The sequence below is a fragment of the Plectropomus leopardus genome, chromosome 10 (assembly GCF_008729295.1).
Source record: "Plectropomus leopardus isolate mb chromosome 10, YSFRI_Pleo_2.0, whole genome shotgun sequence".
Taxonomy (NCBI): Eukaryota; Metazoa; Chordata; class Actinopteri; order Perciformes; family Serranidae; genus Plectropomus; species Plectropomus leopardus.
The window spans coordinates 3335974-3354365 of NC_056472.1; the positions used below are offsets into that span (position 1 = coordinate 3335974).

Below are 18392 nucleotides of genomic sequence, written 5' to 3' on the forward strand. Positions count from 1 at the left end.
ATTTGAACAGTGCATGTTGTGTGCAGAGAAATATTTTTGGTCATAATATTAAAGCAGGCCCTAAGGGGTTAATGATTTTTATTTCACCCACCAACAACTTATCTGCACATCCCTGTGTTGATTCTCTTCTTCCTCAAGTCAAGTTAATTTTATTTATAGAGCCCATTATAACAAAACATGGTTTGCCTCAGAGGGTTTACAGTGTACTATACCCCTCTGCCCTTAGACCCTCACATCACCCAGGGAAAAACTCCTGAAAAAGATCCGCTGTAACAGGGGAAAAAAAAGGAAGAAACCTCAGGAAGAGCGGCAGAGGATGAAAATAGCAATACATCACTGTGGGTCAGACCACATGTCATTTTAAGACCTCCACACCCAAGGGTGCACAGATGGACACAAGTACATCTGCCAGTTACACAACACGGGTGCTGGCTGTGAGTATGACAACTGTGTCGGTCTGAAGCTTCCAATAACCGCTTTGCACCGGGCTGATAGACAGATAGACTGTCATGGATGAATGAAAATATCTGCAGGGCGCCTGAAGAACCACAAAAAAGTCTCCCCTCTGGATGTCTTACCCTGAGGATGAGGCGGATGGTGGCCACTCCAGACGTGGCCATGACTTTGGCACTGTTGGGCACGAGGTTCAGCAGTGTGGGCATCACGCTCTCCGCTCCATGGTCAAACTTGTTGCCCAGTATTGATGATAAATGTCTGGCAGGGGGAGAATGAGGGAGGGATGTGGTGTTCATGAACGTGTGTAACGTCCGTTAACATGGTGATGTGCCATTGTTCTGCAGGTGTGTCAAAAACGCACAGTTCTTCCAAAGACAAGGCTGTAATGTGTGAAAGTTGATTTCACTTTCTGCATTTTAATTATCTGAGCAAATCAAATCTATTTCATTCATAAACATGGGAAGAAGGCAACTAGTGACAAAAGAAAATACCCCAAAATTAGAATTAATAAAAAGTACTAAAAAATGACCTGAAAATTTGTGAAAAATAAATAAATAAATGAATGAATAATAAGAAAAAAAGGAAAATGACCTGGGAAAAATGTGAGTTATAATAATTCTGTGACATAATTTTAATTTAGAATAATGATAATTAGCTAAATGCTTCATTAAATAGTTTTTCAATAGGTTTTTTTCTTTTTTCCCTAAACGTTGTTTTCTAGACTTTTTAAAAAATAATTTCCTAAATCCACTAATTTATACCAATTTGTGGAACATTTCTTACCAAGTGGCTCATTGCCTTTTTCTCATGCTTTTGAGAGAAATCACACCAATTTGCTCAGGGCTAAAAGGTTTAAATATTTGTTAAAGGCGCCTGAGAGCAGCACAAGAAAATTGATGTTACTCCATGGGTAATTGCAAAGAGTGAGAAAATGACTTAGGGCAAAAAAAAGAAATCACGCAGAGTTAAACTGCATATGTAAAATTACAGTTGTCTGTTTTTGGAAAGAATACAAAAAAGATAAACTGAGAAAGAGAAAGGTTAAAAAAGTCAACAATATATGTAGGTTAACATGGTTTAAGAACTGAAGTAAATTTCAATATGCTATGCAATAATGCTCTCCCTCAGCTGTTAAATGTTCGTACTGGATTAAAATACAAACTGTGGTGACATTACAGGCGATGATGATAAGATCTATGTAGCTCCCATCTATTCATCAAGCTGCTGCTCTTTGCGTGCATCTCTGCTCCGCTGCACCTCATCAGTGTTGGATTAAAATTTGGATGACGGATGTTTTGGGAGTTTTTGGCATGCTGCTCCTCTCATATCTGAGCACGGCTCATGTTCATTAGCTTAAGTGTGTGTAAAGAATATATTTAAGCATTTTGCTGGCATAGTCTAATCATTTAGAGATTTGAGTTAATGTCACTGCTGCCAATCAAAGCCATTAAGAGTTCGCTGGTGAGGCAACTGATGCTAACCCACTGAAGAATCTTAATGACTCTACGATTACAACACAAACGACCAAAGTTTTCCACCATATTAACCTGTGAATTATGCCTGTGCCTTTATTTTAATCAATCAGTGCTGACATGTAACAGACACACTCAAAATATTCACATACACAAAATATTTGTTTGAAGCCAGGGACACACAACTTGCTTTGCTTGGGTGTCAATTTCAAAAAATGGCAGGAGACCAGGGGACAGTCATAGCAGCCCCATATATGTTTCTAGGACTTTTTTTAAGACATTTTTAAGATTTTCAACATTTCAAGGATTTTAGGACATTTCTAGGACTGTAGGATTTTTCTAGAATTTTTAGGACATTTCTAGGACTTCAGGACATCGAGTCATTGTGCTGTGTCTTTGTTCTGACCTGCTGAGAGACTGCAGATGTGAATTAGCTTTGAGCTATAATCTGGTACGATGCATCAAATGGTAACACTTATGTTTTAAACTGTTCATGATCCCTTTTAAATAAAACACCTCTCGTGAAAAACTGCACTGATACAAGTCAGCATAATCAAGATCAGACATTTTTGGGAAACAGAAACATAAGAAAAACACTTTTTCTTTGTTAATGGAGAGGAACCTCTATGGTTTAATTAACGCTAATATTCAGAAATCAAAGAAACAGGACAGGAATGCTGCGTAGAAATGACTCCAAGCATTTCGTGCATAGCAATTATTCACAGCTGTGTAAGTCACAGATTCTATTTAGTCTAAAATTCTTCACCATCCTTTACATAATTTACCATACTGATGCCGGAATGCAATTTTGAAACTTGTTGAGTTTGTAGGAATCACAAAAGTAATCTCACTTTATTATTAAAGGATCATATAAGATGTAAAAAATGCTCCGTTATTTTTGATCACATTATTTGTGGCTACTATAAAGTGGTACTCTTGAGTCCAAAAACCATTTAGAAATGCCAGTGGGACAGTACATCCACAACTTCATCTTACCCCAGTGTGATGCAGGCCTCGCGGACCACCTGTGAGCGCAGGTCTTTAGCTGACAGCTTGAGGGGAGCCTCGAGGAGACGCAGCTGCTGAGGGAAACTCTCGTACTCAGTTGCCCCGGCCAGCATGAGGGAACGGACCTTCTTCAGCTGGAGACAAACAGGCAAAGACAAAATAAAGACATATGTATCAGGTCCTCATCACTGGATTCATACACTTTCACCCTGTCTCTGTGTGTGTGTGTGTGTGTGTGTGTGTGTGTGTGTGTGTGTGTGTGTTAATTTGGTTTCTGAGTCTTACCGCTACCACTCGGTGCTCCCAGTCATGCTTGTCATCAGACAGCACTTCTCTGATCTTAGTCAGCTGATCCTCCAGCTCTCTGTTAGAGTAGATCTGGACACAGAGACACGGGAGAGATCATTTGGTCATCATCCTCAGAATCAACTGTTTTTAAGCACTGCGTTTGCTTTAAAGACTGAGATTAGACAGAGGCCAGCTGGTAATAGTCCACACCATTCACCACGCTCCAAGTCTGTGCAAGAGTAAGCACAAGTCTGTGACATGCAATCACCATCATGAATTGACACCCTGAAGAAATCAGAAAATACTGCTGAAGCTGTGGATGCTGTGGCAGAAATAAAGGGATGGTTTGACATGAAGAGAGATGCCATCAAATGTCTTGTTAAGACTCTGATACCTGAGAAAATTGGCTCGATGTTTTTCAAAAACATGGGAGGGCAACAAGCAACTTAACAATAAATGGCCCCCAAAAATTGCAAGAAATTAGTCAAAAAAAAAGGTTACAGAAAAATTACTGAAAATGAGCAAAAGAAAAAGTAGAAGAAAAAGAAAAAAATGTTTTAAAAAAATTTAAAAAGGGGGAGAAAATGACCTTCAAGTAACAAAATTAATAAATATATAATTAAGAGAATGTTAAATATAGTTTTCTAGACATTTCCCCCGTTTTTGATCATATCGAATAATCCTCCCCAGCTAATTGTCAGATCATTTCCATGTCACCTTTTAATAGTTTTTTTTGCAGTTTGTAGGACTGGTTGAAATGGTTTTGAAATAAATCATCTCTGATTTTCGAGGTTTGCGAGATAACTGATGTTCATCCGGGTCTAAAAGGGTGAAAACAAAGCAGCCTTTTGATAGTTATGGAGAAGTTTCTATTTTTTAACAAAAAAAGGAGTCAGGCAGGACCATCCGATGTTCTACGACCCAATGTTTCCTGCCCAGATGGCCTCTGAAATAGTCCTGATAGACCTGCAAAACACAGCAGCTTTTCCTCTTTTTATTGAACTCCTGTAGGGCGTGAACACAGTCTAACTGTTCACACTGGACGAGAAAGCACCTTTTGTTGCGTACCTTCCTCTGTATTTGTCATCTTCCTTCTTTTGCTAGATTTTACACTCTAACAATATCAGACATCACTGTGCTCATCATACCTGCACTGAGGGCACATCTTCAAAGGCTTTGATGAAATCCTCTTCATCAACAGCGCCAGCACCTGCTTCTTTACCTTTGAGAAAAACATGCACATTGAATTATTCTTGAGATTCTACACCTCAGCATTTCTAAGAGTGATCAAAACAGCAGGAAAAGGTTTGATATCTCTTCAGCACACGCAGTCTTAAGACAAGGCATTATCAAATTTACTATTACTAATGTTGAACAGTAAATGTATTGCTGCTAGTGTTGCCCATAGATATTAGATACCGAGTTCTCTGTTTGACATGAGTCGCTGAGGGTGCAATTTTGGGAAGGTCAAAATCCGCTAGAAAACAAATACATGTGTTTTGAGAGATTCAGATTTCACTTCAAAATTGACTGTAACTTGATCAATTCTGAACTGATTTTCATGAATTTGTTTCGTTATAAAAAAGTGAACATAACAGTTGTTACCGTACTTAATGTAATATAATGTTTCTGATATGTCATGGAAGTATGAAGTTGAATTAAATGAAGTTGCATTAAATTTTAAGAAGCAGAAAATGTAAACACTGAAGTAAAATGGCCAGTATTCATAATAGTAGTAGTAGTAGTAGTACTAGTAATGACTAGTAATTATAAGTCAGAGCCTGCATGTCTGAGTGTTGTGGCTATGCGGAAGATTACCATTTTGTCATAGAGCTGATTAGATTGCCTCCAATCGCTGAAATTAATTCAAAGTAACTAAAATCATGTTCACTTTCTGATGTTTACAACAAAACACATTTCATGAAAATCAGTTCAGAATGAAGCGACTTGCAGTTGACTTTGTTGTGAAATCCGCATCTCTCAATACACACATATTTGTTTTTTGCTTTTTTAAAAAAAAATTATTTATAACACTAAAACAATACACACAAGTTTCACCATATTACCAACTTATCACAATGGCCAATGAATTATTTATGTTTCTGATATCTGTGGTGTTTCCTCCTCCCTCACCTGAAGCCTTAGCTGAGGTGGCTGAGCTGGGTCGTCTCACAGAGCTCACTACAGTCCTCCTGCCACTGGGAGGCGCTTTGGATGATGAAGAGGAGGAGGACCGGCCTCCGTCCACAGAGTCTTCATCCTCAAAGTTTTTATCTGCAACGACACAGGCAGAAAAAGGGAAGATGTATGATGTAATGGTCAATTTAAACAGTGGAAAATGCTCCTCGATGACTGAGAGATATTTCCCGTAAGGATCAATACATGATTATTTCCTCGTCATTCGGTCAGAGGTGTTCTTCCTAAACGCGTCACCCTCCTCTTCTCATCAGTGTGCCTACAGTAGGCCCTGAGTCATCCCTGCTGTGTGACCTCTGGCTGCCTCTGGGGAAAGAGTGCGACGCAGTCAATCTGTCAGGTCATGTGTATGTATCCATTCAGCCTTTATCATCCATCCATCTGACTTTAATCTGGTTTGGCAGTGCACGATACATGGCCCCCTGTCACCTGCCCAACGTGACCATTCACACGAGGGATTAGCTCCGGGGCAGATATGACGCTCGGTGCCGGGTGGTTTGCTACCAGCTGAGGCACGGCCACCACGAGAATGTTTGTTAGGGTCACCGTCTATTTTTGAGGACATTTGTGATAAATAGCAAACAAATTATGAGTCAATTTATCACAAGGGGTGTGCTCCTGTAGATCAGCTTACTATAAAATACTGTTTAGGAATAAGCTGCGCATAAACATGGCTTCAATCAGTGGAGGCAAGTCACATTTATTCATGTGAGTAAACACCGTAATCAAGCTCATATAGAAAACAAGCCCCGAAATGTGCCTGCTGCGACGAGAAGCATGACAACACATGTATCACAGACACCCAGAGAGCACATCAACAAAAGTGGAAGACGGAGACAAAGGCAACAGGTTGAGAGCGGAAAAGGTGGAGACGTACGTCCAGACACAGCTCAGCAACGACTGAAAGGCGAGACAGACAGAGTAGCAGAAAATCTGTATGAGCAAAAGCCAAGCCAGAGGAGAACAGAGGGAGAAACGGGAGAGATTAAAAAGGCATCATTCTTACGAGCGCAGATTTTCTTGCACACCAGCTTCCTCAGCATGTTTCTGCTGCAGCCTCAAACACGCTCGCTCTTTTTCACCAAGCATCTGTCCACAGGATGTGTGTGTGCGTGTCTGTGTGTGCCTCTGTTGTATGCTGGGCTCTGACAAAGTGCCAGACCAACCACCCCTTAAGCCTTCCTCTCTCAGTTATCTCTCTCTCTCTCTGTGTGTGTGTGTGTGTGTGTGTGTGTGTATCACAGTGCCATCACTGGTGATGCTGTCAGACTATAGGGACTCTCGCAGTGAAAAGAGGGAGGGGTCTATTGTTGTTGTGAGATCACCTTTTTGTGCTCACAAACACTGATACAACCCTGACAACAATCACAATGACAAAACACAGTGTTGCTACCGTGTTTTAATATCTACAAAAAATCTTAAAGTGAGCTCAATATTTGATCCCTATTAAACCTGAGCAGATTGGTTTGATTTCTTGCAAAAAAAAGGTTATAAGGAACTTAACAAGACATGGCCCAATAATTACCAAAAAAAAATAGTTAGAAAGTTACAAGAAACTCACCTGGAAAATAAACTACAAAAAGAGAGTAAAAAACAAAAAACAAACAAAACCCTCAAAAATAACCTAGAAAAAAACACTAAAAATGAAGATTTTATGGGGGTTTTCTGTTATGTAATTTTAAATATAAAATAACTACATAGTTATTATTATTATTAGTAGTAGTAGTAGTAGTAGAATAAATAACCATGAAAAAGTGCTGAAAGATAAGAATTTATATCATATATTTACTTATTTTTTATTTTTACATAATTTTTAATATAACATGATGATAATAATTATTATTGATGTTATTATTCTAAGTAGTATTAGCTGTAGTAGTAGTAGTAGTATAAATGACCCAGAAAAAGAGCTGAAAAAAGAAGAATTTATATCATATATGAATTAATATTTCTATTTTTTATATTACATAATATTTAATACAAAATGCTGATTGTGATTTTGAGTATTATTATTATTATTTATGTTATTATTAGTAGTAGTTGAAGTAGTAGCAATAGTAGTAGTACATATGTCTTTTTCAGGATATTTTTCAGTATTTTTTGGATGATTCTTCATAATCCTCCCCTCTTTTTGAAAAGTATTTTTAGGTAATTTTCTTGCCACCTTTTTCTAATTTCTTGTTACTGATGGTACACTTCTTGCCCAGTTTGTCAACTTTTTGCTCAAGTTTGAAAGGGTCAAATAGCTTGTGAAAGGCGGCTGAACGCAGCACAAGAAAACTGATACTGATCCAGGTTTCAAAGGGTTAATATTCAGATCCTCTGCTAGCTCCTCCACAGCTCTGTCCTCTGCTAACTGTTTACTAGCTGTTTTCTGTGATAAATGGGCACAGTGTTGATGAAGTCTGTGGTGCATCTTGATGAGAGAGTTTTTGGTAAAAAGTAATCAGAACATCATAAAAACAAGAATGCAAAGATTAGAGCAAAGATTGCAAACTCGGGGAACAAGAATGTGTTGCACAACAAATGCACAGCTTGCCTCACAATTTTCACCAATTAGTGTCAGGCTTCACCAACCCTTTGCCTCAAACTGCTCAACTTCTCCCAGCGGCTCTGTGCAGCACACACGTCTGTGGAAAAGCCATCTGGCCTCATTAACCTACATACTCGTGATTAACCAGCTAACAAGAGCATTTTTTAATTGTTTTTATTTATTTTATTATACAGAGTTCAGGGTGCCTCTTGGAGCAGAAAACACCAGCTATAAAGGCTAGCCTTGCCATTTATTTTAACCCTTTGAAACCTGGATCAGCAACACTTTTCTTGTGCTGCACTCAGACACCTTCACAATATTTAAACCTTCAAAATTTGAGCAAATAAATGTAAATTCGTTTAAACTGCGGCATATATAAGAAATTCATATATATATAAATATGATTTTAAATATATATATATATATATATCCAAAAACCTTTATTTGTAATTATCATAATTTTATATCTAATTTTTTTTTACTGAGTTCTTATAATTTCCCTTTTTTTAATTTTCTTATTATTATTTTTTCCAAATTTTTAGGGGTTTGATTTATTTTTTATTTCTTTTACTTTTTACCATTTTATTGTACATTTTTGGGTCATTTCTTCTTAAGCTGCTCATAAGCCTTTTCCTGTGTTTCTGGAAGAAACCAAGCCAGTTTTCTCAGGTTTCAAAGGGTTAAGGTAAACTATAACATAAAGGAAATTAAATTTAAATTCTCTAAAAAACCCTATGTGAGCTCACTCTGTCTGATCTCCACCTTTCCATCAGAGCTAATATCTTGAGCCCCGTCACAGCGCCCTGATTCACGAAGAAAAGTATCGATTACAGCCGTCAGAGGGCTGTTCTCACCACGCTGACACAAATGTCGAGGTAATTCATCTGTGTGTCAGGGGAGCAATTAGCGCTGCATGCAACATAATATGAGCAACTGAACCTAGACGTACACATACAGGCTTAGGTAAAGGAAAGTCTTTCATTAAAGTAGAACAGTGTGCCGAGGCTGTGACTTTTAATAGTCACTCCTACACTGAGCACACCTTCCTCCAGACGCAGGGCTGTTTGATACAAAACACACACACACACAGGAAGTACACCGGAAGGACGGCAGAGAAAGGACACACAATATTGCAGTAGGCAACTTCCTGTCAGGGGAAAAGATCCTATGAGGAGCATCAATATTCTTCTTTGTCTACTGTCTCTGTCCATTTTGTTACCTGATGCCTGATGAAGGTCTAATACCGAAACGTCAAAAGAAAAAGTGATATTGCAAGCTAGACGGTGTGCAGGGAGTCCTTTTGCAGAGTATGCGATGCCAGTATACTGTCTAAAATCACACAATGCAGTGACATGATGCCGCCGTTATTTGGTTTTGTGTAAAAATGCAAAGGCGGCATGAAGAAGGGATTTTGTTACGACCCTGTAGCACAATTTTTATGTAAAACAGGCTTGTGTCAAAGTGTCTGAGGATGGATTGTTCCTTTCATTAATGGTAGTAGTTGCTTTTAAAGTCACTGTCTGCCACTTCATTACCTCCTCACCATACTATTTTGTTACAGAATTGGTCAGACAAGACGACAAAAGTAACAGACAATCATAAGAAAGAAAGAAGAAAAGAAGAAGCAATTGGCTTCATATAAAATACATGAATCAATAATAATAATTTTAGGGGAAATATATGTATACAATCTCAAATAACGATTCATTATCTTGAGCGACAAAACCAAAAAAAAAAAAAAAGCGCTGAAAGTGCAGTAAGTGTATAATGAGGTCCATTTCAAGAATCAAAGATGTGCTACCGTCTCTGTCCACTAGGTGTCAGGAAACACTGAGAAGTGCAACACACTCCAACACATTGAAGCACTCAAAGTTGCTGAAGCTGCATTGGCATCAGCAGAGTCACCAGTAATCTGTCTCTGGACCACAGGTTTATATAATGGGGAGGATTTTCTCTCCCCTCACTGTACTCTTTAGGGGGAGAATAAAAGCCCAGAGGCATGAGGGATTAAGAGAAAGTTCAGGAAAGTTAAGTTAATAAGAGGACACACTTAATAACGTGTACTGTGTGTACTGCCAGAGAGGGTTAGACAGAGGAGGGGGCTCACTCACTGCAATCACCCCTCCCCCTTTTAACTTCCAGCTTCTCTGTGCCTGTCTCTATCAACTTATCTCTCTTTGTTATTGTCTCCATATTTCATTTCATCTTGTCCTGTTTTGTCTTGTCTATTTTATTTTATTTTATTTTTATCTATTCATTTTTTTTCAGTCCTCCTGGTTCTCCCTGTAGCTCAGGGGAAGCTGATGTGTTTCCCATCATGCTCTGGGCTTTGTCCATCACGCAGGCCGTGGTTTAGCCTGTGGCCTGTGGGGTTACATAACAGACAGATGACTGGTGAGCGGTTGTTATGTCATAACAAAGATTTCTTGTTTTGCTGACAAAACAGCGAGGCTGCTGGCAGGGCAGAAAATTATCCTTCTCGAAGCAAGTTATGGATTGAAAAAAAATATATATCAAACATTTAGCAGTACTTTCAACTGTTTTGTCTCTCATTTGAGTTGCTCCCACATAGACTACACCACATTTTCCACATTCCTCTACCTGTCTGTCAGATATCTACCCAGAAACTGAGCTCCTGCTCTCTTGAACATCACCTTGACAGCCAGGTAGGGGGGAGCTTACTCTACTGCAACTGCTGGCTGCTGCTGAGGGGTTTTCTACTGTTAGTATCTTATTAAACAAAATCAAATTAATTCAATTATTTTATTTTTATTTATTTATTTTAAATTAATTTTTTAAGAAAATTGTTAAATGTTGACGGCTGAAAGTAAAATCAGAGATGCGAACATTTTTAAATATTTTATATCTCTATGTAACACTGATATTTGTATCTTTTTTGTTTTGTTGTAATTTTATGTAATCTATGATAATATAAACCATTTTATCTTCTTTTTACTGTAAACTGTTATAGTATGCACATTATTGTATATAATCTTAATATCTGTTTTGTTTTTGTTTGTTTGTTTGTTTGTTTGTTTGTTTGTTATTTCTTCTTTTTTTAAATTAAACGCCTAACTAGGGACAGGAGTTGGAAACTAGCAACAGCTATAATCTCTATATGTGAGTTAAACTATGGAACAGTTTTGATGTAGTGCTAAAGCAATGTCCAGATATAAACCAGTTTAAAATAATGTGTATCAAACAATTTTCACAAGGTACAGGGATGGAGAGGGGGTTTGACAATCACTGGGTGTTTACAGTAGTTACTGTTTATTTATTAGGTTATTTAATATTTATTTTATCTTCTCTTTTTTTCTGGAAATAATAATGAAAAATCAGAGATGTTTAAATTTTGAGTATGTATACATGAAGTTAATCTTAGTATAGGTTAAAACAAGGAAATTTTTTTACTTCTTCTCACTCCTTTTTGAATATGTAAACCAAGTCATTATGTATTTGTCTGTTTCTTATAAATACTTTCTCTATTTCCCTTTTTACATGTTTTTGAAAAATAAATAAATCAAATCAAAAATTCAAATAAAACATCAGTTACTGCAGCTTGTTTGTAACAGGCAAAAGCTGTAGTATGATCATTTGCAGTGTCCCTATCAAATAAAACTATATAAATGAAATAAAGAAATATTATTCACCTCAGTGTAGTAGGAAAAACATTCTGATGACCAGTCAACACATGACATGTGAAACCTTTACTCTATGGTTTCCTCTTTAACTTGTGGTCCCAAAAATTCCCAAAAAGAAAGATATCAGAGGGCAGGCTTTGAATCCTTCCTCTCTGTCAGAAAAAGCCGACTGATCCTCTGAAGTTGACCTTTGGCCTGTTTTGATGAGCACTGCTCTGAAGCCTTAAAGGCTCGGCTCAGTGTGGGCTTGATATTTTCACAGCACGCAGACAGAACAGAGACATATTATTGTAGTCTGGTTTGTTGTGAGGACAATGAGCTGGCTGTCCCACTCACACTCTACAATCCACTGAAGGACAGAGGAACAGCAGCAGAGAATTGACTTGTTGATTTCCCAGTGGCCATGAGGTCCCCGGGCTCTAAAGGGCCGTCCACACCCGAGAGCGATAACTATAACTGTAACTATAACTACCACTACAACTATAACTACCAGTATAACTATAACGGTAACTTCTCTGGCATGACTATAGCTTCTGGTATAACAACAACTATAACTATAACTTCCGGTAACTATAACTACCAGTATAACTATAACTTCTGTATAACTACAACTATAACTATAACTTTAACTATATAACTATAACTATAACTACCAGTATAACTATAACTTCTGTATAACTACAACTATAACTTTAACTTCCAGTATAACTATAACTATAACTACCAGTATAACTATAACTTCTGGTATAACTACAACTATAACTTTAACTTTCCATATAACTAACTATAAACTATAACTACCAGTATAACTATAACTTCTGTATAACTACAACTATAACTTTAACTTCCAGTATAACTACTAAACTATAACTTCTACTAACCAGACAGTATAACTACAAGACTATAACTATAACTTATAAACTATAACTTCTGTATAAACTATAACAACTATATAACTTTAACTTCCAGGTATAACTACAACTATAACTTTAACTTCCAGTATAACTATAACTATAACTATAACTACCAGTATAACTATAACTTCTGGTATAACTACAACTATAACTTTAACTTCCAGTATAACTATAACTATAACTACCAGTAATAACTATCTGGTATAACTACAACTATAAACTTAACTTCCAGTATAAACTATAACTACCAGTATAACATAACTTCTGATATAACTAACTATAACTTTAACTTCCATATAACTATAACTTCTACCAGTATAACTAACTATATAACTACAACTATAACTTTAACTTCAGTAATAATAACTATAACTACCAGTATAACTATAAGTTTTAAAAGATTTAAAATTAAAAGTTTTAAAAATCATTCTAATTCAAATAGATGGTGGAGTCCACACTACAACTGTAACGTAATTGTTGAACGATATCCTTTGGATTGCTCTTAGAGCGATTTCATGAATGACAGAAATACTAACAGCCTATCAGAGTTTTTTCTTATTTAATGGCCTAATCCAACATAGATCCTAACATCTAATTTGGACTACAATTTTTTTTTTTTTAAAGGAGGAACTTGGAACCTGAAAAAACTGTGGTGTAACAGAACCAGGTCCAGGCACTCAGGGTGGTTAGAAAAGCATAAAAGACCTCTAATTGATAGGGCTAGAAACATTAAAAAAACACACCATCCTGAGTGCCTGGACCTGGCTCTTTCACACCACACAGTCTTTGCTTATAAGTTCCTCTTTTTTTAAGTATTCCCTTCTATGAGCACAGGTGGTTTGAGGGACACCGGAAGCACTCATGCTTTCTCCTTTTTCTCACATGTATGTTTTTTTGTTGCAGATGTATGAAGCTGTGGACTATTTTACTGTTTGGTTTTCTTTTTGTTTTTATTCCTGTGAATTCAGTCATCATAAATTGATTCATCTCCCTGACTATAGCAGATTCTGGCCAGTAGATGGTGATGCTGACCGCTATCAGGAGTTGATGAAAGAAAAAAAATCCCTAGTGTTGATTTGAAAACTACATCACCTTAATAAAATGATTTATAGACTAACAAATTTTCCCCTAGGCTGTAGGTTTATGCAACCACTGCCGGGGCAGCCAGCCCCATAGGTTCACGCTGCCAAATAAACGAATCCAATCCACAGGAAAAGCCACAAGATCAATCCAAACGCATACACTTTTGGTCCCAACATTTTACTCATTGGCACTGCACTCTGAACAGTAGCACATACCTCAGTGACAAAACGTTTGAAAAAATTAATTAATAAAAACACAAGAGAACACAGCGCCAGGTAATGATGTCACCGACAGGGCAATAATTTGTCCTACAATGATTTTGAATTTAGATCCAAATCCTCTGAATTTTAAGTGCTCATTTTGGGCGTCATCAGTACATACATCTACAAATTAAAGTTTCAGGAGTGCTTTCAATATCGGCTTCTTAACTGCACCTCATCTCTGTCATTTAGGATTCAGGAACAACCTTTAACACAGTACAATCACTCAATCTCGGCTGTTATCGGCTATAGGCTTTCTGGCACTGATTGGGTCTCTGAAGTTGGCTTTGTCTTCACTGATGTCCTCTTTTACCACCGCCACAATGTCCCGCAAACTGATGTGGATTCATGGTTGAAACTCTCATAATAGAGTGGTTATATTCTCCTAAATCCTGTTGTCTTTGAAAAAGATTTGATGAAATTTCAATTTCATTTTTGTAGGAGTATGTAGCACATGCTCTGTGCCGCTTTTTACGGAACGTTATTGTTTCATCAGTGTGGATGTTCACTTGTTATGGTTAAAGGTATAGTGCTCGGTGTTGACAGCCCTTCATTCAGCGCAACTAACTGCAAATTTTGAGTCCAGGTTGCCTACTGACTGATTTTAAAAGCAAATTATGAATGCTGGAATCTTTCATAAAATAAAAAAAGATGTAGTCAGCCTTGAAGCAGCTTAGCGCCTCTACTGCCAACATTCAGGATTTTCGGCTCAGCTAAAAGCTTATATCTGTGCTCTTTACTTTTGGGTGTGTTGTGTAAAGATCTGAGTTTTGCTGAGGAAACTGAGCTGTATTTCCACCATAACATGAAATATGTTTACTGCAAACAAATCAATGCAGCATCGTACTTTCCTCAGTCGATGTGAGGGTCTACGGACAGAGGGATGCGTTATGCTGTAAAGAGTATGCTCTGAGGCAAATTGTGATTTGAGATAATGGGCTTTAGAAATAAAATTGACTTGACTTGACATGGCCCAAAAATTTGCCCAGAAATTATTTCAGAGGTTCTAGAAAATTACCTGAAAATAAGCAAAAGAAAAAAAAAAACAAACAGAAAAAGGTCATTTTCTTGTCACCTTTTCATAATTTTCTTGCACAATATGGGGACATTTCTTGCCAAGATGCTCATATCCCATGTGTTCAAATGAAATCATACCACCACACAGAAGTGATGTCAATACAGATTTCACACAAACTAAAAATAGAGAGGATCAGCATCAGCCAGGAGTCTCACATTCATCTCTTCCTACACTGCATCGCTTCGGAGAGAGATGGCCAGGTTGCAAACACGAGACAGATTCAAATGTCGAGACACAACACCAGAGGAATGTTGACACACAAGAAAAAAGGCACAGACTTGTGAAGAGACGACAGGTTAACAGGAGACAAGGTGAAAAAGTTCACTGCGTTAGTTAAATACTACTGTTCTACAAAATGTCTTAAATACACAACAACATCCATTAATGAATATTTCTGAGTATTTAGGTCCTTGTTTTGTAAAAAATGAAGTCTTGGAACTAGCACCTGCCACTATAGATTAATAGAACACTTGCACAATGTTAATCAACCCTTTGAAACTTGAGCATGGCTTGATGTCTTTCAAAAACATGAGAAGACGGTATTGAGAAAAATAAAGACAAAAAATGAGCCAAAATGATTAAATGAGATTAGTTAAAAAAAAAAAAAATTATTATAATAGTAATAAATAATAATAAATAATAATAATAATAATAATAATAATAATAATAATAATGTTTTTTAAAGGAAATGACCCAAAAAATTATCAAAAAATATTAGTAAAAACAAAATATCTGAATATTAGTAAAAGAAGTTTTTTTTTTTTTAAAGGAAATGCAAATAAGTTCTAAAGAAAGAAAAAAGTTTTGGGCGGAGTTAAAGTAAGAAAATAACTGGGCAAAAGTGCTTACATTTTTTTTGAATAATTTTGTAATGTAATATTAATTATTTTATTATGATCATTATAAATATATAGTCATCAACATTTTTCCCAAGCTTTTCTTCTTTTTTCCCCAAGACATTTCCCCCTTGCTTAAAAAAAAACAAACTACAGATTTCTTCTGATTTGTGGGATGTTTCTTGCCAAGTTGCTCATTGACTCTTTTCCCATGTTGTTAAAAGAAATCGCACTAATTTGCTCACGGTTCAGAGGTTTAAATGCTTGTCAAAGGGGTCTGAAAGTGGCACAAGAAACATTATGTCAATTAAAGTTTCAAAGCGTTAACTCTCTTTCTCTTTTCTCTCCCTTAATGCTATTATGGTGAAAGATTTGCACTAAATTCGGACAGAACTGTAAAGGCAAAAAAATGAGTTTTTGTGCAAATACAAATGTGCACTTAAGCCTGCTCACCCCAGCTCTCAGTTACTGAGGCCGCTTCTTTGTGGCAACTTGCACAGATATTCAGTACTGTTGGCATGGATAACCCTTGCCTGTGTCATGGCAGAGGGGCCACAGCTACAGCGGGCCCTCATTGTGCCCCTCAAAGACCCCCTTTAATCCTCAGAGTCACTACAGAGGCTGCGTGCCCATTTCACTTGGCAGAGAGCATCAAGAAGACAATCACATCATTCAGTGCGCTGCTCACAGTTCATTCTCTTCTCCTGTCTCTCTCACACCCCCACCCCCAAACACACACACACACTCACACACAGTGTTTTCTCTCTTATTTCTACTGTCTCTTGCAACTGTGTACCGACTATTAACCGACTATTAATAATTAGCAAGCTGCATCTCCTGATCTTCCACAAGACTCTCAGAGACACCTTACACATAACAGATCCTGCCATTATGTGGGACTTCAGTACAGTGTTTGCCTTAGGTCAGGGGTGTACAAACTTCTTATGAATTCTGGACAGATTAGATAAAAATACTTGAGGCTTGTTGCTTCTTGCATCATATGAGTTACTAAAAAAAGAAAAAACGCACATACAAATGCGAAAAACACAACCGTTTCATCTTTAAGTATTCAACTTTGCACCACTCCTGAGAGCAGCATCCATCACTGTCGAATTTATGGGGGTTTTTTTTGCTGTTGCCATGTGCCAAATTTAAGGGAAAAAATCATGAACCAACATCTTTATTTCTTCAGCTCCAAAGATGTAGCAGGATCAAGGATAAATGTAATTACATTTTTTTAAACTCTGATTAAAAAATGACTAATTAATCTACCTTCTACCGTCTTCCACCTTCTATTTAGGGCTGGGAACAATTTTAACCAAATATTAATTGTAAAATAAAACATGGCTTTTTTGGTGACATAAATGCAAGTGGCCATTTGATAATTTAAAAAAAGTCAGATTTTTGTCATTTATTTTTCGAGATATTACAAGGTAAAGAAAAAAGAGAAGAAAATCTATTCATAAAATCACGTTTTTGCATTTTCAAGACCTTTGAAAGATTGATTTAGGACACTTTAATATCAGTTAAGGCCTTATTTTTAGATAAAGGCTTTTTTGAAGATCTGCAGGAACCCTGATATAGTATATTCTGGTGGGGGAGGGGCTAAAACTAATCATTCATAGTACCACCTATTGCCACATCAGATTCCATTCTCCCATTTAACAATTTAAGTTTTTCAAACATTTATCAGTTACTAAAAAATCCAAATGAACTTCTCTTCACATCGGCATAAACCTGTTCCACTGTACACCATTTATTTAAAAAGAAAGTATGAAACGTTTAACGCTGGTTCGACTGGTACTCACATCATTTCCTCCCTTCAAAACATTTTCATTAACACAAAGAGCAGTGAGGGCAACACAACGTCACCACTCTGTTTGAACTAAATATTCTCTGGTGTGTTCTGCTAAAAACAAAAACACAGAATCCAATACAGAATAACAATACAGTGTAATGTTTGTCCAAAAACTTCACCCTGAACCTTTTGAAACTTAAGCAAATTGGCCTGGTAACAAGGCAATGAGCAACTTAACAAAAAAATGACCAAAAAAATTGCAAGAAATTAGTAAAATGTTACACGAAAATTACCTATTAAAATAAAAAAAACAGTGAATGACAGAAAAAAAGTACAAAAATAAAAAAATAAATAAATATGAATAATAAGAACTTCTTTTTGTTGCCAAATTTTAAATATACTGTATTGTTATTTGATAATTTTCAAATTATTATACCATCTCTCTCTTTTTTAGCTAAGGTTTTAGCCAAGTTAATTTTCTCGTCACCTTTTGCATTTTTTTTTTTTTTGCAATTTGACAGACGTTTCACGCCGAGTTGCTGATTGCCTTTTTCCCCATGTTTTTGAAAAATTCAAACCAATGTCATTTGTAAATTTCAAAGGTTTAAATACTAGTGAAAGGCATGTGAACGCAGCACAAGAAAAGTGATGTCGATACAGGTTTCAAAGTCTACTATTTGATGGTATATGTACATATCTTATAGACTCTAAGATATGTACATATACCATTCCTCTATAATATAGACGGAGCAAACAAATACATATTTAAGCCTTCATTTTCCAGAGTATTAAGTATAAAACTCACCATATTACATAATATAGAAAAGGT

General features: G+C 36.6%; 1 protein-coding gene across 8 annotated transcripts in view; it reads right to left on the bottom strand.

Annotated features, from left to right (window-relative positions):
* The window catches only part of clasp1a (cytoplasmic linker associated protein 1a), a 115846-nt gene that overhangs the window by 45900 nt on the left and 51554 nt on the right, over window positions 1-18392 (bottom strand). For all 8 annotated transcript variants that reach the window (XM_042494519.1, XM_042494515.1, XM_042494512.1 and 5 more), the window contains exons 9-13: window positions 5358-5498; window positions 4373-4446; window positions 3222-3314; window positions 2925-3070; window positions 579-714 (exon numbers count right to left, since the gene is read on the bottom strand). In XM_042494519.1, the coding sequence (XP_042350453.1) occupies window positions 579-714; window positions 2925-3070; window positions 3222-3314; window positions 4373-4446; window positions 5358-5498 (590 nt within the window). The remainder of the gene's footprint in view (window positions 1-578; window positions 715-2924; window positions 3071-3221; window positions 3315-4372; window positions 4447-5357; window positions 5499-18392) is intronic.